We start from the raw sequence: 26,951 nt of genomic DNA on the forward strand, positions 1-26,951 counted from the left end.
GACAGGCCGGTCCCTCTACGCGTTCGCTCACTGTCGGCTACAGTACCTCACCACAGCAAAGCAAAGCCAAATGCTCAGGAAGCACAGCTTATTTATAGCATCCTGTTCTAAATTCAATGGATTTTCCATGATTAATAATAATGAGCTAACTAACTACATATGGAACACAGTAAATGTTAAACAGCCAGGCTCAGTTGAAGTCATGTTGGAACTGCGCATTAACATGGGAGAGACATGTAAGCAATATGGCTATGAGCCTAGTGGGTGTCTCAGGAGAGTGACACATCAGTGGCTGTGTTGTGGTTTTGAATTTGAACCACCAGGCTAATTTTGAGCTTTAGTATTGCCTATGTGGCTGGTAGACTGGGGACAGTGAGGCGGTAGGCCTGTGGCTGGTAGACTGGGGAGAGTGAGGCGGTAGGCCTGTGGCTGGTAGACCTGTGGCTGGTAGACTGGGGAGAGTGAGGCGGTAGGCTTGTGGCTGGTAGACTGGGGAGAGTGAGGCGGTAGGCCTGTGGCTGGTAGACTGGGGAAAGTGAGGCGGTAGGCCTGTGGCTGGTAGACTGGGGACAGTGAGGCAGTAGGCCTGTGGCTGGTAGACTGGGGACAGTGAGGCGGTAGACCTGTGGCTGGTAGACTGGGGACAGTGAGGCGGTAGACCTGTGGCTGGTAGACTGGGGACAGTGAGGCGGTAGACCTGTGGCTGGTAGACTGGGGAGAGTGAGGCGGTAGGCCTGTGGCTGGTAGACTGGGGACAGTGAGGCGGTAGGCTTGTGGCTGGTAGACTGGGGACAGTGAGGCAGTAGGCCTGTGGCTGGTAGACTGGGGAGAGTGAGGCGGTAGTGATGTGGCTGGTATACTGGGGACAGTGAGGCGGTAGGTCTGTGGCTGGTAGACTGGGGACAGTGAGGCGGTAGCCCTGTGGCTGGTAGTCTGGGGACAGTGAGGCGGTAGGCTTGTGGCTGGTAGACTGGGGAGAGTGAGGCGGTAGGCCTGTGGCTGGTAGACTGGGGACAGTGAGGCAGTAGGCCTGTGGCTGGTAGACTGGGGACAGTGAGGCGGTAGGCCTGTGGCTGGTAGACTGGGGACAGTGAGGCGGTAGGCCTGTGGCTGGTAGTCTGGGGACAGTGAGGCGGTAGGCTTGTGGCTGGTAGACTGGGGACAGTGAGGCAGTAGGCTTGTGGCTGGTAGACTGGGGAGAGTGAGGCGGTAGACCTGTGGCTGGTAGACTGGGGACAGTGAGGCGGTAGGCCTGTGGCTGGTAGACTGGGGACAGTGAGGCGGTAGGCCTGTGGCTGGTAGTCTGGGGACTGTAGGCCTGTGGCTGGTAGACTGGGGACTGTAGGCCTGTGGCTGATAGTTTGGGGACTGTAGGCCTGTGGCTGGTAGTCTGGGGACTGTAGGCCTGTGGCTGATAGTTTGGGGACTGTAGGCCTGTGGCTGATAGTTTGGGGACTGTAGGCCTGTGGCTGGTAGTCTGGGGACTGTAGGCCTGTGGCTGGTAGTCTGGGGACTGTAGTCCTGTGGCTGGTAGTCTGGGGACTGTAGGCTTGTGGCTGGTAGTCTGGGGACTGTAGGCCTGTGGCTGGTAGTCTGGGGACTGTAGGCCTGTGGCTGGTAGTCTGGGGACTGTAGGCCTGTGGCTGGTAGTTTGGGGACTGTAGGCCTGTGGCTGGTAGTCTGGGGACTGTAGGCCTGTGGCTGGTAGTCTGGGGACTGTAGGCCTGTGGCTGGTAGTCTGGGGACTGTAGGCTTGTGGCTGGTAGTCTGGGGACTGTAGGCCTGTGGCTGGTAGTCTGGGGACTGTAGGCCTGTGGCTGGTAGTCTGGGGACTGTAGGCCTGTGGCTGGTAGTCTGGGGACTGTAGGCCTGTGGCTGGTAGTCTGGGGACTGTAGGCCTGTGGCTGGTAGTCTGGGGACTGTAGGCCTGTGGCTGGTAGTCTGGGGACTGTAGGCCTGTGGCTGGTAGTCTGGGACTGTATTAGTGCTGAATGCAGAGGTGCTTGTTGAAGCAATTTCACACAGCCGGACCCTGGTATTATATTACATACTGATGTAGAAAGACTATAGACATAACATCAGGTCCATTATTATTGGCTCCCTTGATAAAGATGGGCAAAAAATACCATATAATTGTATGCTCCCCAAAAAATTGGGAAATGATATTATACTAATACAACTGCTCAGAGAAAGATATTTTGTTTAAATTGTGTCAAATGAAAGTGAAGTGTCTGTATTTTTTTATTTTTTATTAAAGCACAAATACATTTTTCTACCATTTTCCATAGGAATTATGCAAAGGCTTTGGTTTCTGGTAAAACAGATGGAAAAGGGGTCTTAGACAACATCTACCAGAAAAAGTCTTAAAAAGGGTGAGCACAAATACATCAAACACAACAATGCTGAAGTAGAGGCCCATGCCAACAAATATCAACACATATATAGTTTTTGGGAAATGATTTGCCTTCTGTAAGTTTAAGAATGTTGCCTTGTACCTTCTAATTTCGTTACCAAAAATCCACATATCTTTAAGATATTTTCAAATTTCTCTCCCTGATAAGGGAGGATAATGAAAGGTCACAGAAATAACAAGGTAGACCTACCAATTAGATAGTGTTTTTACTGACTGTTTGTTTATAAATTATTATGTGATTAAAAAACATAATTCTGTTACCAAATTGGTAATGGAATTACTGCAGTTAAATTGGCTACAACAGGAAATCATAGTAGTCACAAACCACAGTTGGGTCACCTGCTACTGTCCTCCTTTCCACTGGCATACTGTTATGTTCAGCTCATAGGGTCACCTGCTACTGTCCTCCTTTCCACTGGCATACTGTTATGTTCAGCTCATAGGGTCACCTGCTACTGTCCTCCTTTCCACTGGCATACTGTTATGTTCAGCTCATAGGTTCACCTGCTACAGTCCTCCTTTCCACTGGCATACTGTTATGTTCAGCTCATAGTGTCACCTGCTACTGTCCTCCTTTCCACTGGCATACTGTTATGTTCAGCTCATAGGTTCACCTGCTACTGTCCTCCTTTCCACTGGCATACTGTTATGTTCAGCTCATAGTGTCACCTGCTACTGTCCTCCTTTCCACTGGTATACTATTATGTTCAGCTCATAGGGTCACCTGCTACTGTCCTCCTTTCCACTGGCATACTGTTATGTTCAGCTCATAGGTTCACCTGCTACTGTCCTCCTTTCCACTGGCATACTGTTATGTTCAGCTCATAGGGTCACCTTCTACTGTCCTCCTTTCCACTGGCATACTGTTATGTTCAGCTCATAGGGTCACCTGCTACTATCCTCCTTTCCACTGGCATACTGTTATGTTCAGCTCATAACTGTTTTCTTTCTCTTTCTGTCGTCTGGTGGTCAAAGCAAGGGTGTGACAACAGCCTGGACAACCCCTCCCTCTCACTCTCTTTTCTCTCTCTCCAGTTAATGTCACCTCTCCCAGCTCTTATGAAACCTACCACCTACCCTCTTTCCATTTACTGTAACCAGCGTCCTCACCCACTGAGCCAGTGATGCCAACTTAGCAATTTTGTTGCTAGATTTAGCAACTTCTCAGACTACCCTGGCAACTTTTCTTTCAAACAGCACCTAGCAACAAATTTAGCTACTTTTAAAAATGTATTTGGAACTTTTAGCAACTTTTGAAAAGTGACTCAAATCAAATTTTATTTGTCACATACACATGGTAAGCAGATGTTAATGCGAGTGTAGCGGAATTCTTGTGCTTCTTGTTCTGACCATGCAGTAATATCTAACAAGTAATCTAACAATTTCACAACAACTACCTTATACACACACACACAAGTGTAAAGGAATGAATAAGAATATGTACATAAAAATATATGGATCAGCGATAGCCGAACGGCATAGGCAAGATGCAGTAGATGGTTTAGAGTGCAGTATATCCATATGAGATGAGTAATGTAGGGTATGTAAACATTATATAAAGTGGCATTGTTTAAAGTGGCTAGTAATACATTTATTACATCCAATTTGTAATTATTAAAGTGGCTAGAGATGAGTCAGTATGTTGGCAGCAGCCACTCAATGTTAGTGATGGCTGTTTAACAGTCAGATGGCCTTGAGATAGAAGCTGTTTTTCAGTCTCTCGGTCCCCGCTTTGATGCACCTGTACTGACCTCGCCTTCTGGATGATAGCGGGGTGAACAGGCAGTGGCTCGGTGGTTGTTGTCCTTGATGATCATTTTGGCATTCCTGTGACATCGGGTCGTGTAGGTGTCCTGAGGGCAGGTAGTTTGCCCCCGGTGATGCGTTGTGCAGACCTCACTACCTTCTTGAGAGCCTTACGGTTGAGGGCGGAGCAGTTGCCGTACCAGGCAGTGATACAGCCCGACAGGATGCTCTCAACTGTGCATCTGTAAAAGTTTGTTAGTGTTTTTGGTGACAAGCCAAATTTCTTCAGCCTCCTGAGGTTGAATAGGCGCTGTTGTGCCTTCTTCACCACACTGTCTGTGTGGGTGGACCATTTCAGTTTGTCCGTGATGAGTACGCCGATGTGGATAGGGGGGTGCTCCCTCTGCTGTTTCCTGAAGTCCACGATCATCTCCTTTGTTTTGTTAACATTGAGTGTGAGGTTATTTTCCTGACACCACACTCCGAGGGCCCTCACCTCCTCCCTGTAGGCTGTCTCGTCGTTGTTGGTAATCAAGCCTACCACTGTAGTGTCGTCTGCAAACTTGATGATTGAGTTGGAGACGTGCATGGCCACGCAGTCATGGGTGAACAGGGAGTACAGGAGAGGGCTGAGAACGCACCCTTGTGGGGCCACAATGTTGAGGATCAGCGGGGTGAAGATGTTTCCTACCCTCACCACCTGGGGGCGGCCCGTCAGGAAGTCCAGGACCCAGTTGCACAGGGTGGGGTCGAGACCCAGGGTCTCGAGCTTAATGACGAGTTTGGAGGGTACTACGGTGTTAAATGCTGAGCTGTAGTCGATGAACAGCATTCTTACATAGGTATTCCTCTTGTCCAGATGGGTTAGGGCAGTGTGCAGTGTGATTGAGTCGTCTTTGGACCTATTGGGGCGGTAAGAAAATTAGAGTAAGTCTAGGGTGTCAGGTAGGGTGGAGGTGATAAGGTCCTTGACTAGTCTCTCAAAGCACTTCATGATGACAGAAGTGAGTGGTACGGGGCGATAGTCATTTAGCTCAGTTAACTTAGCTTTCTTGGGAACAGGAACAATGGTGGCCCTCTTGAAGCATGTGGGAAGAGCAGACTGGGATAAGAATTGATTGAATATGTCCGTAAACACACCAGCCAGCTGGTCTGCGCATGCTCTGAGGACGCGGCTAGGGATGCCGTCTGGGCCGGCAGCCTTGCGAGGGTTAACACGTTTAAATGTTTTACTCGCGTTGGCTGCAGTGAAGGAGAGCCCGCAGGTTTTGGTAGCGGGCCGTGTCGGTGGCACTGTATTGTCCTCAAAACGAGCAAAGAAGTTGTTTAGTTTGTCTGGGAGCAAGACATCGTGGTCCGCAACGGGGCTGGTTTTATTTTTGTACTCCGTGATTGACTGTAGACCCTGCCACATACCTCTCGTGTCTGAGCCATTGAATTGCGACTCTACTTTTTCTCTATACTGACGCTTAGCTTGTTTGATTGCCTTGCGGAGGGAATAGCTACACTGTTTGTATTCGGTCATGTTTCCAGTTACCTTGCCCTGACTAAAAGCAGTGGTTGGTGCTGTCAGTTTTGCGTGAATGCTGCCATCAATCCACGGTTTCTGGTTGGGAAAGGTTTGAATAGTCGCTGTGGGTACAACATCACCAATGCACTTGCTAATAAACTCGCTCACCGAATTAGCTTATTCATCAATGTTATTGTCAGACGCTATGCAGAACATATCCCAGTCCACGTGATCAAAGCAATCTTGAAGAGTGGAATCCGATTGGTCGGACCAGCATTGAACAGACCTGAGCACGGGCGTTTCCTGTTTTAGTTTCTGTCTATAGGCTGGAAGCAACAAAATGGAGTCGTGGTCAGATTTTCCGAAAGGAGGGCGGGGGAGGGCTTTGTATGCGTCGGATTTCGTCTACCTTGTTGTCAAGAGACTGGACATTGGCGAGTAGTATGCTCGGGAGCGGTGCACGATGTTCCCGTCTATGGAGCCTGACCAGAAGACCGCTCCGTCTGCCCCTTCTGCGGCGCCGTTGTTTTGGGTCGCCTACTGGGATCTGATCCATTGTCCTGGGTGGTGGTCCAAACAGAGGATCCGCTTCGGGAAAGTCATATTCCTGGTTGTAATGTTGGTAAGTTGACATTGTGTCACAAATAATGTCGTTGTGTTGAAGGGAGGACCAATACGCAGCGGGAATGTGGATACTCATCTTTTTAATAAAACACGAGCAAAGCATCCACAGGAAAAAACAATACTCACGACAAGAACAGTGTGGCAGGCTAAACAAAAGCAGTGCTCACAAACAACTACCCACACCCACAAAGAAAAACACACACCTGTTTATAGGACTCCCAATCAGAGGCAACTAGAAACACCTGCCTCCAATTGAGAGTCCAGCACCCAACCTACACATAGAAAACCTACCTAGAACCTACACACAACACAAACCCTCTGCCACGTCCTGACCAAAACTAATACAATTACTCCCTCTGCTGGTCAGGACGTAACACGTTGCTCTTATATCCAATAGTTCTTCCCGGCAGTATGTAATGAAACTTAAAATTTCCTGGGGTAACAATGTAAGAAATAATACATAAAAAAACGAAATACTTCCTAGTTTCCTAGGAACGCGAAGAGAGGCGGCCATCTCTGTCGGCGCTGGAAGTGTGCCTCAAATGCTAAATGCACGCATTTTCCCTCTAAATGACACAAAAACGATTTTCTCGGTCACACACTCAGTCACAACACACGTGCCTGGTTGCAAAAGTGCATTGTGAGTGACGTCAGCAGCAGGCGCTCAGCTTGTGCACAGGCAGCAGCAGGCCAGCAGCAATTTCAGCAAATTGCAAATCATTGTTGGCTGACTGCAGCAGCAGCATGGGTTCAATGAGCCAAACCCAATGAATATAGTTGGTCACGAATGTTTGATCTTGAACAGAACTTACACCATCAATCAACATGTCTCAATCCAAATTGTACAGCCAGAAGTACAGAAAAGAGTGGGAGTCTGTACCTGAACAAATGTCAAATCATATTCTTTTGCCAAGATGGCCAGTCACTTTGAGTAACGTTATTGTGTATTCTACGTAATGACGCAGTTTTACGTTATCACGCAATGACATCACAACGTCATTTAGCAACTTTTAGCAACAAATCAACCTGCCTCTAGCAACTTGCCCTGAAAATTAGTTGGCAACACTGCACTGAGCACCAACCCACACCGGATGTCCATGGACGTTGAAAAGTAGTTGAAATTTGGTCAGTCCGCCCTGGCCGGACCAAATCTGAACCAATCATAGACAAGTTTGGGACAGCACAATAGAGTACTGTACGTTCGTATTCCAATACTTGTGGGTACTCATAAAAAAATGAATCACAGTTCTTTTTTAACAATGAAAAGGCTTTGTCTAAATTTGATAAATTAAATTGTGACAATGCTACACAAGGATATACCATGACATGTGAAATTATTAATTCAATAAAACAACAATCTTTGGAATGTAGTGTTTATCACGTGCGCCCCATAAAAATATATACCGTAGTAGCCTACACGGGTTTCACGCGTTTGTTGTTATTTTCTGCCAATCAATGTGGCACTGTCTACAGTCAGGGGCTCCTTGTGTAGTAAGCAACGTGGGAGATAATCAATGCAAAATGGAATTACAATTACGGAATTAAGTTAGTTAAATTTGAAGAAGTAGGCTACAACTACGAGCAACCATCAGGTAGGCTATTGTTTAATCTGAATGGAGTTGTTGTAGACAAGGACGGGAAGCGCACGAAAATGGCCTCAATTTTAGCCTAGGTAATGTTAGCTAGCTAGCTGGCTAACATAGCTGCCTATCTTTGCTAGCTTCTTGACATCGATTTGATGCAGTCAAGGTGGAACAGCCAGGTGGAATGATAAATGACCTATGGAAGTTTGTCTAACTAGTCTACGGTTGCTCTCGTTCTCTCCCTCCCGTGTAAAACTCATCGGCTACTGCCCATCGCACTGCTGCAAGCAAGCGGCACCAAAGTCAAGCAAGCCAGTTCCCAAGTTGAAATTTGTGAGTTTTTTTTCTTTTTACATGAATTTCGACTATACGGATATACGAAAAAAATGGCATGATATTATTTTAATTGTGAAATTATTTAAATTTGCCCATCCTCCCTACAGTACGGTACAGTACAGGGCGGCAGGTAGCCTAGCGGTTAGAGCGTTGGGTCGAAAGATTGCTGGTTCGAATACCCGAACAGACAAGGTGTGTCGATATGCCCTTGAGTAAGGCACTTACTCATTTGCTCCAGGGGCGCTGTACTACTATGGCTGACCCTGTAAAACTACACATTTCACTGCACCTATGTATTTCACAATAAAACATGGCAAGACTAATGTTGCACAACCAGGTGTGGAAAGATCTTAGGGACTTACCCAGTAAGACTCACAGCTCTTAGGGACTTACCCAGTAAGACTCACAGCTCTTAGGGACTTGCCCAGAAAGACTCACAGCTCTTAGGGACTTGCCCAGAAAGACTCACAGCTCTTAGGGACTTACCCAGAAAGACTCACAGCTGTAATTGCGGCCAAAGGTGCTTCTAAAAAGTATTGCCTCAGGGGTGTGAATACTTATCTAAATGAGATATCTGTATTGCATTTTCAATAAATGTGCAAAGATTTCTAAAAACATTATTTCACTTTGTCATTATGGGATATTGTGTGTATATAGGTGAGAGAAAAAACAATATAAACTTATGAATTCAGGCTGTAACACAACAAAATGTGTAATAAGTCAAGGGGTGTGAATACTTTCTGAAGACATTGTCTGTCTGGGGAGTTTATTAGCAGTGGCAGCTGTTGATGCATAATAACTGTTATTGGAAGACTGAAAATGTAGAGGAACTAGAGGCTGCTACTGTAGTTATGGTGATTGACACTACTCATGTGAGAGGATAAAGGCTTAATTAGCAGGATGGGTTATGGGCCAGTTCCACTAACTGATTGAATAGAGGCCCCAGTCTTGTGTTTCACAGTTTGAATCACTGGCAGAAATGCTGCAATGTTAGTACAGTGGCTTTGCTAGTGATGCTGCTCAGTGGGTGAGCCCCCCCCACCCCCACACACGGCAATGACAGGCAGAAACCTCCAGGGCTCAGACCCTCTCCTTCTCTGTCAACTCAGTAAGAAAGGACAGCCAGTACAGAACACAAGAGGCCGGAGGACAACAAAGATCAGGGGCGGAAAGAACAGAGAAGGCCTGAATCTACTGTATATCAACTACACAGACCCAGCTTTAGGGTTCTCTCTATTCTCAGAAAGCCCAGAAACACACAAAACTTGAGAGGCAGGAATAAGAGTGTAATTCACCATCTGCTTAACAGGAACATATGCGCGGATTACTAGTGCTGAGTGATAAGTGCTTTTTGAGGTCGGTTCGATAATTTAAAACAAATCAGTTTTCGATTTGGATTATTTTCATTTGATGAAATAATGGCATTAAAATAATTTTTGGGCTTTTTCATGGAAATTCCAAAGCCAAAAATAGTTCATTTAATTGCCAAAACGTAGAAAATATTCCACTGTTTCTGTCAGGTTCACATTGATCAATAAAAAATAAGGAAATAATCCGTAATAAAATAGTTTATATTGGATCTATATATAATGACGAGATGCTCATGTCTCCGCCCTAACATTGGGAGTTGTTCTCCCAGAGGTGGGAAAGCAGGCGACAAGCTTAGACCCAAAATAATCCCGTAGAAACGAATTGGGCTTATTTTGGACAGATTTTCGCCTCTTCTTCTCTGACCCGTCTTTGTCCAAGCCGGACAAAAAACACTGCAATGGATTATCGTCATTGAAGTTAATAACCAGGTTTCTGTGCTGAACTAGGTTGAATATTTGCTTAATGAAAACTACAACTCCCTTCAGGCCAGCGTCCCACATAGTTCTTGACTTGATTTTTCTCATGTTGTGAATGATTTGATTTCACTCTTGAGAAAAGGCGCGATGGGCTCACAAAAAAAAAAACGAATTGGAATTCGAACAATTGAACAGACGTCAGTTGTTAAATAACAAAAAAATAAACACGAAATGTTGATTATTCGCACAGCACTATTGATAACCCAAGATGTTAAATCCATATACTATGGAGACAAGGAGCTTATTTACTAGGGACTAGTGAAGGGGGGGAATGGACACAGCTACATATCAGGATATCATTTTTAATGATATTGTGTCATATTGTTTGGATAATATTGTAATATTATTTTTGCGCCAGTTGGCTGTTCCTGCTCCAAAACTCCAGTATTGTTCCTTCATAGCTTGTTCTCCATCTTCTTTTTAAAGGTGCTACACCTAGAATTTCGCAGAATCTCTCCCATATGTGGAAGCTAGGGGAATTGCAACAGCACTAGGCTACATTCGAAACTAAAATCTCCCTGCCCCCACATCCCATTTCCCCGTAACATGGCGGAGACTCACTCTTCAGCCTTTTACTTTCGGTTTTATATTTCACAGCGATTTAGATGGTACAATGATTCCCTACACTATTCCGTGCTTGTTTTCTCACAAATTGACATTGAGCGAACAGCGTAGAATTTTAGCAACAAAGAAATGACAGCGCAATTTCTACATTGGCCACTTGAACAGAGTTCCACTAGATAACACAGCCACAAGTCAAATCAAATCACATTTTTACCCAGACTATTCACATTTATGTAGGTAGAGTTAATTAAAGTGACTATGCATCGATGACAACAGAGAGTGGCAGTGGTGTGGAGAGGGGAGGGGGGTGCAATGCAAATAGTCTGGGTAGCCATTTGACTAGATGTTCAGGAGTCTTATGGCTTGGGGGTAGCAGCTGTTTAGAAAGCCTCTTGGACCTAGATTTGGCACTCTGGTACTGCTTGCCGTGCGGTAGCAGAGAGAAGAGTCTATGACGAGGGTGGCTGGAGTCTGACAATTTTTAGGGCCTTCCTCTGACACCGCCTGGTACAGAGGTCCTGGATGGCAGGAAGCTTGGCCCCGGTGATGTACTGGGGCGTATGCACTACCCACTGTAATGCCTTGAGGTTGGAGGCCGAGCAGTTGCCATACCAGGCAGTGATGCAACCCGTCAGGATGCTCTCGATGGTGCAGCTGTAGAACCTTTTGAGGATCTGAGGACCCATGCCAAATCTTTTCAGTCTCCTGAGGGGGAATAGGTCTTGTCGTGCCCTCTTCATGACTGTCTTGGTGTGCTTGGACCATGTTAGTTTGTTGGTGATGTGGACGCCAAGAACTTGAAGCTCTCAACCTGCTCCACTACAGCCCCGTCGATGAGTGCTCGGTCCTCCTTTTCCTGTAGTCCACAATCATCTCCTTTGTCTTGATCACATTGAGGGAGAGGTTGTTGTCCTTGCACCACATGGTCAGGTCTCTGACCTCCTCCATATAGGCTGTCTCATCGTTGTCGGTGATCAGGTCTACCATGGTTGTGTCATCAGCAAACTTAATGATGGTGTTGGAGTCATGCCTGGCCGTGCAGTCATGAGTGAACAAGGAGTACAGCAAGGGAACTGAGCATGGACCCCTGAAGGGCCCCGTGTTGAGGATTAGTGTGGTGGATGTGTTGTTACCTACCATTACCACCTGGGGGCAGCCAGTCAGGAAGTCCAGGATCCAGTTACAGAGGGAGGTGTTAAGTCCCAGGGTCCTTAGTTTAGTGATGAGCTTTGAGGGCACTATGGTGTTGAATGCTGAGCTGTAGTCAATGAATAGCATTCTCACATAGGTGTTCCTTTTGTCCAGGTGGGAAAGGGCAGTGTGGAGTGCAATAGAGATTGCATCATCTGTGGATCTGTTGGGGTTATATGCAAATTGGAGTGGGTCTAGGGTTTCTGGGATAATGGTGTTGATGTGAGCCATTACCAGCCTTTCAAAGCACTTCATGGCTACAGACGTGAGTGCTACGGGTCGGTAGTCATTTAGGCAGGTTACCTTAGTGTTCTTGGGTGCAGCGAATATGGTGTTCTGCTTGAAACAGGGAGAGGTTGAAAATGTCCGTGAAGACACTTGCCAGTTGGTCAGCGCATGCTCAGAGTACACGTCCTGGTAATCTTTATGGCCCAGCGTCCTTGTGAATATTGACCTGTTTAAAGGTCTTACTCACATCGGCTGCGGAGAACGTGATCACAGAGTCATCCGGAACAGCTGATGCTCTCATGCATATTTCAGTGTTACTTGCCTCAAAGCGAGCATAGAAGTTATTTAGCTCGTCTGGTAGGCTCGTGTCACTGGGCAGCTCTCAGCTGTGCTTCCCTTTGTAGTCTGTAATAGTTTGCAAGCCCTGCCACATCCGACGAGCGTCAGAGCCGGCGTAGTACGATTCGATCTTAGTCCTGTATTTATGCTTTGCCTGTTTTGATTGTTCGTCAGAGGGCACAGCGGGATTTCTTATAAGCTTACGGGTTAGAGTCCCGCTCCTTGAAAGTGGTAGATCTACCCTTTAGCTCAGTGTGAATGTGAGGTCCCTGGTAGGGACTGGGGAGAAAAGCACCTCGCCTTGACATGCCAGTCAAGTTTTCCAGCCCTAGTCACATCACGTCAACGATGTATACTTATTCTAGCTTTAAACCACTCCATGGCTTCACTCAGTCTCCTAAGACACTCCCATATAAATCTCCTGCCAGATAGACTGTATGAGGAAATTACAATGTGACAGTGAGTGACCTTGGGTTGCACTCATACCCATCATTTTCCCCATCATAATGGCCACTAGTGGACACTGAGGCACCTCATCAGTGCCTGGCTGCTACTATCATCAGCAGACAGGATAATCACTCATGTCTCTGCTAGCATGTTTTATTACAGAGCTGGTCAGCTATAGACTAGAGAACCAGGACCTACTCAGAGAGATGGGTGGGCGGTGGAGGAGGGAGAGGGAACGGGAGAGAGGGAACGGGAGAGAGGGAACGGGAGAGATGGAACGGGAGAGAGGGAACGGGAGAGAGGGAACGGGAGAGAGGGAACGGGAGAGATGGTCATCAGAGTTAATAAAGTGTTACCTGAATACTTGCCTTACATCATGTGTAACAGTATACATACCTGACCATTTTGGAGCTTTCGCATTCAGATCTGAAAAACAAAGAGGCTACTGATTAGTATATTAATCAATTCATTGTGAATACATTTATCAGACAATCTAATTGAAAAAAATCTCAATTTATCAAGGACGATACGACAATGTAAATGACAAACCAGCCTGGTTGCTTCATTCAGTCAGTGATTAAGTGCGAGTTTTAGAAGTAGTATTACAGAGAACCTGCAGCACTGAGCACTGCACTGTATGAATAGGGAAGAGCCAATTGAAAAGATGCAGTACAATACCAGCAGTCATAAATCAACACACTGCTGTGCTCAAGTCCTTCTCATGGTCTATATGTCAACAATACCAGGCGCAGTAAAGAATTCAAGCAATAAACTAGAAATCCCTGACAATATTGCTGTACATTGTGTTGCAAATAATACAATGCAATTACATTGACATTCCATCGGAGAGAGAAAACGTTATCCAGTGTTCCACTGTGGAGAAGCAAAGGGTTATTTCAAAACACTTTCGAAAAATATAAAAAAACATTTGGCCAATGTAGGTTTTCCCCATGCTCATAATGATAGAGACCTAGCTCTGAGACAAGCTCTGCTGGAATAAAGCTCCACATTTTTTAGACACTTCAGAGAACTCAAGACAAAGCTGGTCTAACTCATTTCAACCTTGCAGAGGTAACAAAAACTGCTATATAAGATCTGGATATGAGGAAGATGCGTCCATTACATAGTGCTCACTTCTTGAAGGAGGGGCTCAATCTTACATGGAATTACAATTCATTGAGATAGTTTAAGTACTAAGTTAGTATCCAAGAGACCAGTATACATAGCTATCCTGCATCAATGTCCTAAGCTTAAATGGGTCTCTGGCCCTACACAGAACATTGTCCATTTGCAGCCACACTCTTTAAACGCCCACACCAGTACAAATTCGCTTTTTCGAGCTGAAAGACAAAGGCCAGAGCTGTCCCATGATGTTGCACAACAATTTAAGTCAATAAGTCATTGTTTTAGTCAAAGTATGATATATCTGGGCTTGAAGTGACAAATCTGAACTGCCCACTTTGTGCAAATCCATGTGAATGCTGTGTCTTTTCCTATGATATAGAAATAATTTTTTACCCTCCGTTTTGTTTCAGGGCTGGTTTTTTGTTGAATGATACCACCCACCAGCATGGCTTTGTTTATTAATCAGAAACAGCTGCAAAGTTATTCCTCTTTGCAAGATGAGCCAAACAACCTTGTGTCCACTTGGCCGCCTTGAGCCACGGAGCACATTAAAATACCGGGTGCAAATGTATATTTTGCACCTCCACTTTTTTTTTTTTTACAATAAAATTATCCTAATCCATTGGATAGTTTGTTAATGTTCACTTATTTGTTAAATTATTTTTGTACTTTCCCCCCTTTTTCTCCAAAACACGACCCTGCCAAGCCGCACTGCTTCTTGACACTTAACCCGGAATGTGTCGGAGGAAACACATTCTAGCTGGCGAACAGGGTCAGCTTACAGGTGCCCGGCCTGCCACAAGGAGTCACTAGAGCGCAATGGGACAAGGAAATCCCGGCTGGCCAAACCCTCCCCTAACCCGGACGATGCTGGTCCAATTGTGCACCGCCTCTTGACACAGCCTGGGATCGAACCCGGGTCTGTAGTGACGCCTCAGGTACGGCAATGCAGTGTCTTAAACCTCTGTACCACTCGGGAGGACCACATTTTCACTTATTTTTGAGCTAGACTGTATTAAAAAAAAATATATATATATATATATATATATATATATATATATATATATATATATATATATATATATATATATATATATATATATATATATATATATATATAACCATTTTATATAATAGTATGATTGCGTGATATGATAGCATTTAGCAAACCCACTTGCTCCGTCGTCCCAAGATGAATGTTTTTGACCACTAAAGTTTTGCATCGCTCCACGCTCCACTGCTTTGAATGGTATAACATTAGCTATGAACCACAAGTTCCTATCCAGATAATTAAAAGGCACCTGCAAAATACAATTCAAGGAACTCATAGTTCCATGTTATCTGCGGCGTACATGATCATGAGCAATGTCATTGTAGCCTATCATTTCACTTCCCCTGTGAGAACCATGAGCACGGGTTGACTTGGCTTTGCTGTACCACAGCCGAAGACTGCCAGCAGCCTGCCTACCTACCTGACGTTGCAGTGTCATAACAATAAACAAAAACGCATATCAGCTATCTTTCAATAGTTATCCAAATTACCGGAGCGTCATCTTACTCTTTGTAGCAATTTTATGGCGGATTCCCGGCCGCAATTTATGGAAGATGCCAAAACCTTGGAAATAACAATTGATCGTGACGTCAAAGATTGGCCAGTGGTTTACATCTGTGGCAAAGTCTTCCCTAAATCAATGCTTATGATTTAAGGAAGGCTTCCAACTCCAGAACCAACCATAGAGCCAGTTGGCTAATCTTTTGAATACAGTGTAGTAAAAAAAATACAACCGCAACTACAGATAACATCAGCTGGCTAGGTTAGCAAGATAGCTAGCTACACTGATAGCTGTCAGTGCCTTATTTGTTGATGATCAACTCCACATGGAAATTTCCACACCCAATTCACAAATATGTATAAATAGCCTTTGCTATTCATCCGAGGTGGAACCTGAAGGTGCATTTCCTCTCCAGGACAAGAAATTACATCAAAATAGTGGCGGCCATGCGATTCCACAGGAGTATACAGTACTATACACAGACAGAATGTAATAAATGCCACTATACCATTTAAGGGAAAGCGCTCCGCACATGGCTGTTCTCTGGAACACTGCACTCGGAGCCAATAAAGCTACAGGCTATATCTAGCAAAATGTATGTGCCGTCATCGCCTACTCATTCTCCTCATATGGAGTAGGGGGAAAGTAATACGAGTTGAAAGTTACCTTGCCTAGCTTGGGCATTTTCACTAATTATGAATGGACAGGAAATTGCTTGAGTTTCTTATTGTAAGTTGAGCTGAGAATAAAATCTAAAGTATGTGACTACAGCATTTTTCCTAATTATGGGGGAATTTGAATTGTTGAATGAGGCGATGTTTGTCCTTTGGAATTCTAGAACTTCATTGTTGTTTTCAACAGAACCATCTGGACTATCCCACATGGCTACCTCCCTTCCACCCCTTCTTTCTCCCATTTCCCGCTCTTCTATACCCTGCTGATCACCTAAGTCTCTTTCTCCTCAGAGTACATCGGCAACAGAGGGACAGCAGAGTCATCTCTCTCTTTCAGCTCACCATCAGCTCTACTCCTGAGATACTAGAAGAAAAGTACTTCAACGTCTATATGGAGCTCTCTGTGTATTTCTTTTATCCTCAGCCATACAATCATTTAATTCCCAACAGAGTAGAAACTAAAACAGACAAAAATGTGATTATTTGATTGCTGGCAATGGCATTTGGTGCTGCTGGTGCCATCTCTCGTTGTTGTTGTCAGCACATGATATGCAGGCTTCACACAATCGTTTTGAAATCTATTTGATTTAGACCAGGGATGGGCAACTCTAGTCCTCGGGGGACTGATTCGTGTAACAGTTTTGCCCCAGCTAACACACTGGACTCCAATAACCACCTAATCATGTTCTTCAGTTTAGAATGCAATTAGTTTAATCAGCTGTGTTTGCTAGGGATGGGGGGAAAAGTGTGACACCCCTCCTCCGGCCCCTGAGGTCTGGAGTTGCCCATCCCTGATATAGACAAACCACAGCTACCCATTTTAACAAACAGGTGTTAAATCTGTCACTCTCTGTCTGTGTGCCTCTGTATCCACTGCTGTGTCTCACCCATATTGTGTGTGTGTGTGTGTGTGTGTGTGTGTGTGATCATGTTTAAAGTGCTCTGCACATTAGAATATTTGCCAAAGCTCTACTACAAACGGAACAAATACTGCTGAACAAACCAATCACCAAGTGGTCCAGTGAATTCATTAGAGCAAACCCCCATCACATTCACCACTGAACCTGGTCGAGCTGAGCAGAGCAGCAACATTGGGTCAATATGAAGCGCTGAGATTCATTGACACACATAGCACAGCTCCCGTCCAATGCATTGCCAACTATTGTAATATTGATTGGTGTTCATACTAACCCTGTACCAGTGCAGCATGATAGGCATGCAGACATTACTCACTAACCGAGAAGTCCCATTGAATCATCACCCCTAGAATCATTTCTTGAATGAGAAACACCATTTCCTTGAGCCCCCATTCGTGTCTGACAGGCTCAGAGCTGAGAAAAAAAAGTGACTGGGCTGCTTGAGTGGTCAAACTCTGGACAGCTCCTTTCCCACATAGACAGGCCATGTAAAGCTCTAAAAACCCTTTCAAAGAGAAGGCTACAGATGAGGCCTTTGCAATTTACAAGGATACTCAAATTCTGTAAAAATGACACATTCAATAGAAGGATGGAAAGTGAAGCACGTTGAATAGTAGGTTACAACATTATCCATTTATTTTCAAAATGTAATTATATTGCTTTATATTCCTGTCTGGGTGAAGGGGATAGGTGACAATTTTTCAAGCCTTGAAACTATAGCAAGTGCTTTGGAATAACTCCAAGGAACAATATGTAATACTGAATAATACATGACAATTCAAATAGTATGCACCTTTGAAAATACAGATTTACCTCTGTAATAGTGCATTTACAGTACCTGGCATATGTTTGGACACACCAACTCTTTATTATTACTATTTCCTACATTGTAGAATAATAGTGAAAACATCAAAATAACACATGCCATGTAGTAACCAATAAAGTGTTAAACAAATCAAAATATATTTTATATTTGAGATTAGTCACCCTTTGCCTTAATGACATCTTTGCACAATCTTGGCATTCTCTCAACCAGCTTCATGAGGAATGCTTTTCCAACAGTCTTGAAGGAGTTCCCACATATGCTGAGCACTTGTTGGCTGCTTTTCCTTTTTGCGGTCCAACTCATCCCAAACCATCTCAATTGGGTTGAGGTTGGGTGATTGTGGAAGCCAGGTCATCTGATGCAGCACTCCATCACTCTCCTTCTTGGTAAAATAGCCCTTACACAGCCTGGAGGTATGTTTTGGTTCAATGATAGGCCCGCAAACCAGATGGGATGGCGTATCGCTGCAGAATGCTGTGGTAGCCATGCTGGTTAAGTGTGCCTTGAATTCTAAAAAAATTACAGACAGTGTCACCAGCAAAGCACCCCCACACCATCACACCTCCTCCTCCATGCTTCACGGTGGGAACCACACATGCTGAAATCATCCTTTCACCTACTCTGTGTCTCACAAAGACCAAAAGGAAAGATTTCCACCGGTCTAATGTCCATTGCTCGTGTTTCTTGGCCCAAGCAAGTCTCTTCTTATTATTGGTGTCCTTTAGTAGTGGTTTCTTTGCAGTAATTCAACCATGATTCACGTAGTATCCTCTGAACAGTTGATGTTGAGATGTGTCTGTTACTTGAACTCTGAAGCGTTTATTTAGGCTGCAATCTGAGGATGAACTTATCCTCTGCAGCAGAGGTATCTCTGGGTCTTCCTTTCCTGTGGTGGTCCTCATGAGAGCCAGTTTCATCATAGCGCTTGATGGTTTTTGCAACTCCACTTGAAAAAACGTTCAAAGTTCTTGACATTTTCCGGATTGACTGACCTTCATGTTTTAAAGTAATGATGTTCAGTCATTTCTCTTTGCTTATTTGAGCTGTTCTTGGTAGGGCTATCTTCTGTATACCACCCCTACCTTGTCACAAAATGACTGATCGGTTCAAACGCATTAAGGAAATAAATTCCACAAATTAACTTTTAACAAGGCACACCTGTTAGTTGAAATTCATTTGAGGTGACTACCTCATGAAGCTGGTTGAGAGAATGCCAAGAGCCTGCAAATCTGTCATCAAGGCAAAGGGTGGCTACTTCGAAGAATCTCAAATATAATTTGATTTAACACTTGATTTAACACATATGTGTTATTTCATAGTTCTGATGTCTTCACTATTATCCTACAATGTAGAAAATAGGAAAAAATAAAGAAAAACCCTTGAATGAGTAGGTGTGTCGAAACTTTTGGCTGGTACTGTATATGAGAATTAATGTACTCGATAACACATGAGCTTTTAGGATGCATTTTTAAAAGAGTGAACTTTAAAAAACCCAACTGCAACGGTGTGATTTGAATGAAAACATACAGTGCCACATCATATCACCACTACAAAAGCTTTACTTTCACTAGTGCTTGAATTATGACCACTATAACATGCAACCAAATAAACCAACATTTGTAATGCATTCAAAAAGCAGGACAGGGGGCAGAAAGCACTTATATCAATAATTGATCTTTATATTTGCAACGTAAACATTGCTCTATATTAAATCAAATCCAATTATATTGGTCACATGCTTTGTAAACAAAAGGTGTGGACTAACAGTGAAATGCTTCCCAACAATGTAGAGATGGAAAAAATGTAAAAGTAATAGAAAAGTAAAACACCTAGTGATAAAAGTAATAGACACACAATGAGTAATGGTAACTTGGCTATTTTCACGGGGTGCCAGTACCGAGTCTTTGTGCAGGGGCACGAGGTAATTGAGGTCAATATGTACAAATAACTAGGCAGCGGCGACCCCAACTGTTTTGAGGCCTACCTGTTTAGCTAAAAACATGCTTTTTTTATATGTATTCAGACCCCTTCACTTTTTCCATATTTTCTTACGTTACTGCCTTATTCTAAAATTTATTGTTTTTTTTCTCCCTCAATCTACACACAATACCCCATAATGACAAAACACAAAAAAGCAGGTTTTTAGACATTCTAAAAGAAATATCACATTTACAATAGTATTCAGACCCTTTACTCAGTTCTTTGTTGAAGCACCTTTGGCAGCGATTACAGCCTCGAGTCTTCTTGGGGAAATTCCCACCAAAGAAACAGTGACTTCAGAAAGTATTCAGACCCCTTGACTTTTTCCACATTGTTACGTTACAGCCTTATTCTAAAATGCATTAAATACACAAAAATTTTCAGCAATCTACACACAATACCCTGTAATGACAATGCAAAAATAGGTTTTTAGAATGTCTGCACATTTATTAAAAATAAACAGAAATATCTTATTTACATAAGTATTCAGACCCTTTTCTTATGACACTCAAGATTGAGCTCAGCTGCATCCTGTTTCCATTGATCATCCTTGAGCTGTTTCTACAACTTGAGTGGAGTCCACCTGTGGTAAATTCAATTGAGTGGACATGATTTGGAAAGGCACACACACTTGTCTATTTAAAGGTCCCACAGTTGACAGTGCATGTCAGAGCAAAAACCAAGCCATGAGGTCGAAGGAATTGTCTGTAGAGCTCCGAGACAGGATTGTGTCTGGGAAGAGTACCAAAAAATGTCTGCATCATTTATGGTCCCCAAAAACACTGTGGCCTCCATCATTCTTAAATGGAAGAAGTTTGGAACCACCAAGACTTTCTAGAGCTGGCCTCCCGGCCAAACAGAACAATCGGGGATAAGGGCATTGGTCAGAAAGGTGACCAAGAACTCGATGGTCACTGTGACAGAGCTTAAGAGTTCCTCTGTGGAGATGGGAGAACCTTCAAACCTTCATCTCTGCAGCACTCCACCAATCAGGCATGACAGCCCACTTGGAGTTTGCCAAAAGGTACCTAAAGACTCTCTGGTCTGATGAAACTAAGATTAATCTCTTTGGCCTGAATGCCAAGCGTCACGTCTGGTGGAAACCTGGCACCATCCCTACGGTGAAGCACGGTGGTGGCAGCATAATGATGTGGGAATGTTTTTCAGCGGTAACGACTGGGAGACTAGTCATGATCGAGGCAAAGATGAACGGAGAAAAGTACAGAGAGATCCTTGATGAAAACCTGCTCCAGAGCTGTCAGGACCTCAGACTGGGGGCGAAGGTTCTCCTTCCAACAGGACAACGACCCTAAGCACACAGCCAAGACAACGCAGGAGTGGCTTCGGGACAAGTCTCTGAATGTCCTTGAGTGGCCCAGCCAGAGCCCGGACTTGAACCCGATCGAACATCTCTGGAGAGACCTGAAAATAGCTGTGCAGCAATGCTCCACATCCAGCCTGACAGAGCTTGAGAGGATCTGCAGAAAAGAATGGGAGAAACTCCCCAAATACAGGTGTGCCAAGCTTGTAGCGTTATAACCATGAAAACTCGCGGCTGTAATCACTGCAAAAGGGGCTTCAACAAGGTACTGAGCAAAGGGTCTGAAAACGTATGTAAATGTTATATCAGTTTTTCATTTTTAATCAATTAGCGAACATTTCTAAACCTGTTTTTGCTTTGACATTATGGCGTATTGTGTGTAGATTGATGAGGGGAAAAAAGCTATTGAATTAATGTTTGAATAATGCTGTAACAAAATGTGGAAAAAGTCAAGGGGTCTGAATACTTTCTGAAGGCACTGTATATAATTTTATACATTTTTATAAATGGCCTGTTTTGCATGTTATTTCGGCATTAATTTGCGTTACATATCAGCTTGCAAACAACGTAATTTGTTTAATCCTTGAGTTAATAAAGCCGCATACGAACATGGTGTCTTGAGTAAGGCAGCTCCAAAATGCAAGGGTTTAAACCTAGCTCAGTGCTTTCTGTGCTGGAGGGGCAGCCAGCTAAAGCACAGAGTGTAGACATTGGTAATGTTCTCTAGTTCTGCTGTGATTGGCTCAGTGTTCAGTCACTCCTGGGGCACATTAGAAGTGCCCATCCAAGAAGGCTCAAGATCATAGGGCACAGATCAACATCATACTTTCGAAATCTATGAATCACATTGACAATCTACAGGCTAATCATTTTCAACCCTTGTCATATGCAGAGAAATTATAGATAAAACATATTGCGATGCAAAGCAATCACTATTTTGCTTCCCTGCCTGCTATTCGGTGAAGAGGGTGTGTGGTCCAAGTCTGGGTTTAAGGGTTTAAAACATCTGTCTGAAAGGGTCTCTTTTTCAAGCTTAAAAGGATAAACACCATGGGCCAGAAAAGGTTGAATACATTGGTCATGCTGTCAATCCAGCATAACTTCTGCCACAATCAAAGCAATTGGGAACTCCAAACTGGGAAATCTCTGACTTCGATGCGTTCAAGACAACTGGGAATTCTGAGGAGAAAAAAAGAGCTTTGACTGGGAAAATAAATGTTCAACGGTTCACCAACTCAGAATTTCTGGGTTTTTTCTAGAGCACCAACTTTCCGACCTGAAGATCACTGACGTCATGATTCAACCTCGTTTTTCCCCCCAGAGTTCCCAGTTGTCTTGAAATCACCATAACTCCAGAGAATGCCAGACTTTGATGACCACAAAAGGAATGCAGCGCCACCTTCCTGTTCAATTGAGCACAGCACCAACAACAGTAAGTCCAAAAAAAGGCCTGTCTTGCATATTGCGGCATAGATTATGTAATATACCAGGGAGATATGTATACTGTAGCTAAGAAAGTAATACTAAGTGTATGTTGTGTAGTAAGCTGTTAGTAACCCATGTGTCTCCCCCTAAGAATTTGGTCCCTCCCCCTCAGAACTTAGCCTACTGTTCTGACTTGGTGGTGCTCATGTAGCCTATAGCCAATTTTAGAGAAATGTCATAGAATACTGTTAAAGCTTTCGTTTTCTGCTTATATGCCCCCGTTATTTATGTAAGAATGGCCGATGATCTTAATTCTGTCCATTTCAAAAGTGCTGATCAAATGGGCATATCGTCCATCTTAGCTCGCTCATTAATGTTTTAATCTAAATTATGGCTTGCCTCTTATGCGCTTATCATTCCCTTATGCCAAAATGTGTACATCCCAATTGTTATACTGCTTATATAGGTCTATCTTATTAATTAAGGATAGTACCCTTTTTTTCCAATTTTTGCCTAAAATGACATACCCAAATCTAACTGCCTGTAGCTCAGGACCTGAAGCAAGGATATGCATATTCTTGATACCATTTGAAAGGAAACAATTTGAAGTTTGTGGAAATGTGAAATTAATGTAGGAGAATATAACACATTAGATCTGGTAAAAGACAATAGAAACCAAAAAAATATGCGTTTTTATTTTTTACATTTCTTTCATCATCTTTGAAATACAAGAGAAAGGCCATACTTTCAGATAGGAGTTAGGGCTGGGCAGTATACCATATTTTACTATACACACCGATATTTATGCACGAACCAGTTTGGGTTTTTACTTTACCTTTTATAACGGTATTTGAATGTTTGGTTTGTTAAATGTGATACGCCGCCGTGTGTAACGTTCATTTGTATAGTTTACTCCGCTACTTGAGTTATCCCCCTCCGCTCTCTCTCTCCATGATGCTTTCCACACAGACCTAGTCCCACCCCCTGTCACTCAAGGAGCGCATTTGTTGTTGCTTGACCACGAGACACTTTCATTCAGTCTGCATGGTCAATGCAGCACATGCAACAATGTTGATGACAACGATATTGTTTCCACTTTGATCTTAATATAAATCCACAAGCGTTCTATAATTACAATATTAGTTTGTGTTTCTGCAAACAGCAAGTTTGTATTTTCTTAGCAAGTTAAGCTAAATCGTGTTAGCCACTAATGCTCAGAGCAAACATAGCTAGCTAATACAGCCTGATACCAGTACTGGTGGAGGCTTAAATCAGCACTCATGAAGCAAATTTCAAACTTTTATTAATCAAAAACATAAAACACTCAAATCGTCAAAAATTTGAAAAATACCATATATGATATGATATTTTGGCCATATCGCCCAGCTCTAATAGCAGTCTAGGTGTAACTTAGATTTTTGCCACCAGATGGCAGCAGTGAGTGTGCAAAATTTCAGACTGATCCCGTGAAGAATTACATTACTGCACAATATTTTGTATCAAGTCTGCCAAGAGTCTGCCTAAATGTGCCGAATTGGTCAATTGATACATTTTCAAGTACATAACTGTAGAGAACGTACACAAATTCTATGGTAATAAAAAATGCAAGTTTACACACTTCCAAGAATGGCATACACGATGGATCATTAGCTTATATACTAACTTTCACACATCTATACGGCCGGGTGTGTATGGTGCCAGAGACAGCAGTGGGGTCCAAACTGTAGACCCCAGTTCCTACATTTGAACATAAAAATGTATTTTATCAAACCAAATTATGCTACATTTTATCTCTGGGACCATCAAGAAGACAAATCAGAGCAAGATTACTGAATGTAAGTACATTACTTACCTTCAGAGGTGAATGTATTAAACCAGTTGCCGTGATGAGTTTTGTTGTGCACTCTCCTCAAACAATAGCATGGTGTTTTTTCAATGTAATAGCGACTGCTAATTGGACACTGCAGTTAGATTAATAAGAATTTAAGCTTTCTGCCCATATAAGACATGTCTATGTCCCAGAAACTTGGCTGTTGTGTACAACGCCATTCTAGTCACATTAGCGCACGTTAGCAACAACCGTCCCATTTTAGGGACACCCATCCCGTAGAGGTTAATACTTTTAGGCAATGTTGGAATGATGCATTTCTTTGTTTTGCTTACTTTGTGTATTATCATTTCTCTACGAGGAGGGGATACTATAATGTTGTTGGGTCTGTAGCCATGTTTGCCAGTGAAAGTTCAGTAATAGACCCATGTAATTCCAGTTGATATTGCAAGGGTTGTTTTGTTCGCGCAATGTGCTGTTTCTGCATCGGTATAGGCTTATTGTCTATAAAAGTGGATCCTCATGATTGGATTTTCCTTCTTTTTTAGCTCTCGTAGGCCTAATAAAATACTTAAAATGGTAGGCTAACAGTGTGTGTGTCTCTCTCTCTACTTAAAATAGAGTAAAGTTTAGGCCTCAACATCTTGCTAAATTTAACTAACACCTATCTGAATTTCTGTCGGTGTCCATTTTGAAAGTGCTGAACAAAGGGCTACCTCTTCGCAGCTCGTTTGCTTGCAGTTGCTTATACTTAGAGAGTGTTAATGATATAAAAACAAACATGAATTTACTGAACAAATGTAACAATGTTTGTGTATGCTTCAATAGTCGTGTCAACATTTGTATTACTGAAGGAGAATGCGGTTTTTATTGAGTTACACACAAATCCACAAGGAGTCAGTAGAAAACATATTTATTTAAGCAAGTCAGCCATACCAGGGGTAAGGATTCACTCCATGGTTCTGAAAGGAAAGCTCTGCTGTTGGGACAGCTATATGTAGGCCCTAACAGTGTGGGCACCGTTTGTCACCATTATAGTGCAATTAATGTATTGTTTAGTGTTGTGTAGTGACATTGTTGGCATGCATCTAAAAAAATTGGTTGAGTTCGCCCCACTAAGTTTAACATTATAAAATGGCCACTGTAACTGAGAATAAAGTGAAAGATAGTAAACAGTAGCAGCAGTGTATGTGTTGAGTTAAAAAAGTTCGTGCAAAAAGGGTCAATGCAGATTTATTTTGATTTCACCTTTATTTAACCATGTAGGCCAGCTGAGAACAAGTTTTCATTTACAACTGCGACCTGGCCAAGATAAAGCAAAGCAGTGCGACAAAAACAACAACACAGAGTTACACATAAACAAAACGTACAGTCAATAACACAAAAGAAAAGAAAGATTTTTCTATTTATGTACAGTGTGTGCAAATGTAGAAGAGTAGGGAGGCAATAAATAGGCCATAGAAGCGAAAATAATTACAATTTAACAATTAACACTGGAGTGATAGATATGCAGATGAGGATGTGCAAGTTGAAATACTGGTGTGCAAAAGATCAGAAAAAAAAGAAAGTCTGTCCCCAAAGGATTTGATTTGCTGGTTTTAAGCATTAAACTTTCAAATAGCTCTTTGTAGACTGTTGCTAGGTGTTATCATCCTCCATCGGCACCAGCCTGTACCCTACCTGCCCTAAGCTCTCTCCTGGCCCCTTACACTAAGTCTGAATTTGTCCAGCTAGGTGACCTACACTGGGACATGCTTAAACCACCTGACCAAATCCTAAAGTAATGGGACTCCCTAAATCTTTCTCAGATTATCACCAATCCCACAAGGTATGACTCCAAACACCCAGAAAAGGCTACTCTCCTCGATGTTATCCTCACAAGTAATCCTGATAGTGATCACTGTTTTACAGCCTGTGTTCGTAATAGCTGCTCAGTGAAACGAGCTGTCCTGATTTGTCATAGACGCTTGCTAAAGAACTTGAATGAGCAAGCCTTCCTTCCTTCATGAACTGGCCTCTGTAAAATGGTAAAGAAACAGCTTGATCCCCACTGTCGAAGACGCTTGGACCTTCTTTTTTGAAATTTTCTGTGATATTGTTAACAAACATGCCCCCATAAAGAAAGTTACTCCACCTCAAAAATTGCATATGGCAATTGCAATAAGTACACAGAATTGCAATAAGTGCACTCAGGCTATCCAGAAGGCCAAAGTTAGTTACTTTAAGGAGCAGTTATCTCTCTGTGGGTCTAACCCCAAGAAGTTCTGGAAAATGGTTAAAGACCTGGAGAATAAACCCTCCTCCTCACAGGTGCCCATGTCCCTTAAAGTTGATGTGGTTGTTACTGACAAGAAGCACATGGCTTTTTAATCACCACTTCATTAAGTCAGGATTCCTATTTGACTCAGCCATGCCTCCTTGCCCGTCCAACATTTCCTCATCTCCCACCCCTTCTAATGCAACTATCCCCGATG

General features: G+C 43.3%; 1 protein-coding gene across 2 annotated transcripts in view; it reads right to left on the reverse strand.

Annotated features, from left to right (window-relative positions):
* The window catches only part of LOC115168400 (IQ motif and SEC7 domain-containing protein 1), a 223,846-nt gene that overhangs the window by 163,142 nt on the left and 33,753 nt on the right, over positions 1–26,951 (reverse strand). For both annotated transcript variants that reach the window (XM_029723636.1, XM_029723643.1), the window contains exon 2: positions 13,225–13,254. In XM_029723636.1, the coding sequence (XP_029579496.1) occupies positions 13,225–13,254 (30 nt within the window). The remainder of the gene's footprint in view (positions 1–13,224; positions 13,255–26,951) is intronic.

Source organism: Salmo trutta, chromosome 30 (assembly GCF_901001165.1).
Source record: "Salmo trutta chromosome 30, fSalTru1.1, whole genome shotgun sequence".
NCBI classification, from domain to species: Eukaryota; Metazoa; Chordata; class Actinopteri; order Salmoniformes; family Salmonidae; genus Salmo; species Salmo trutta.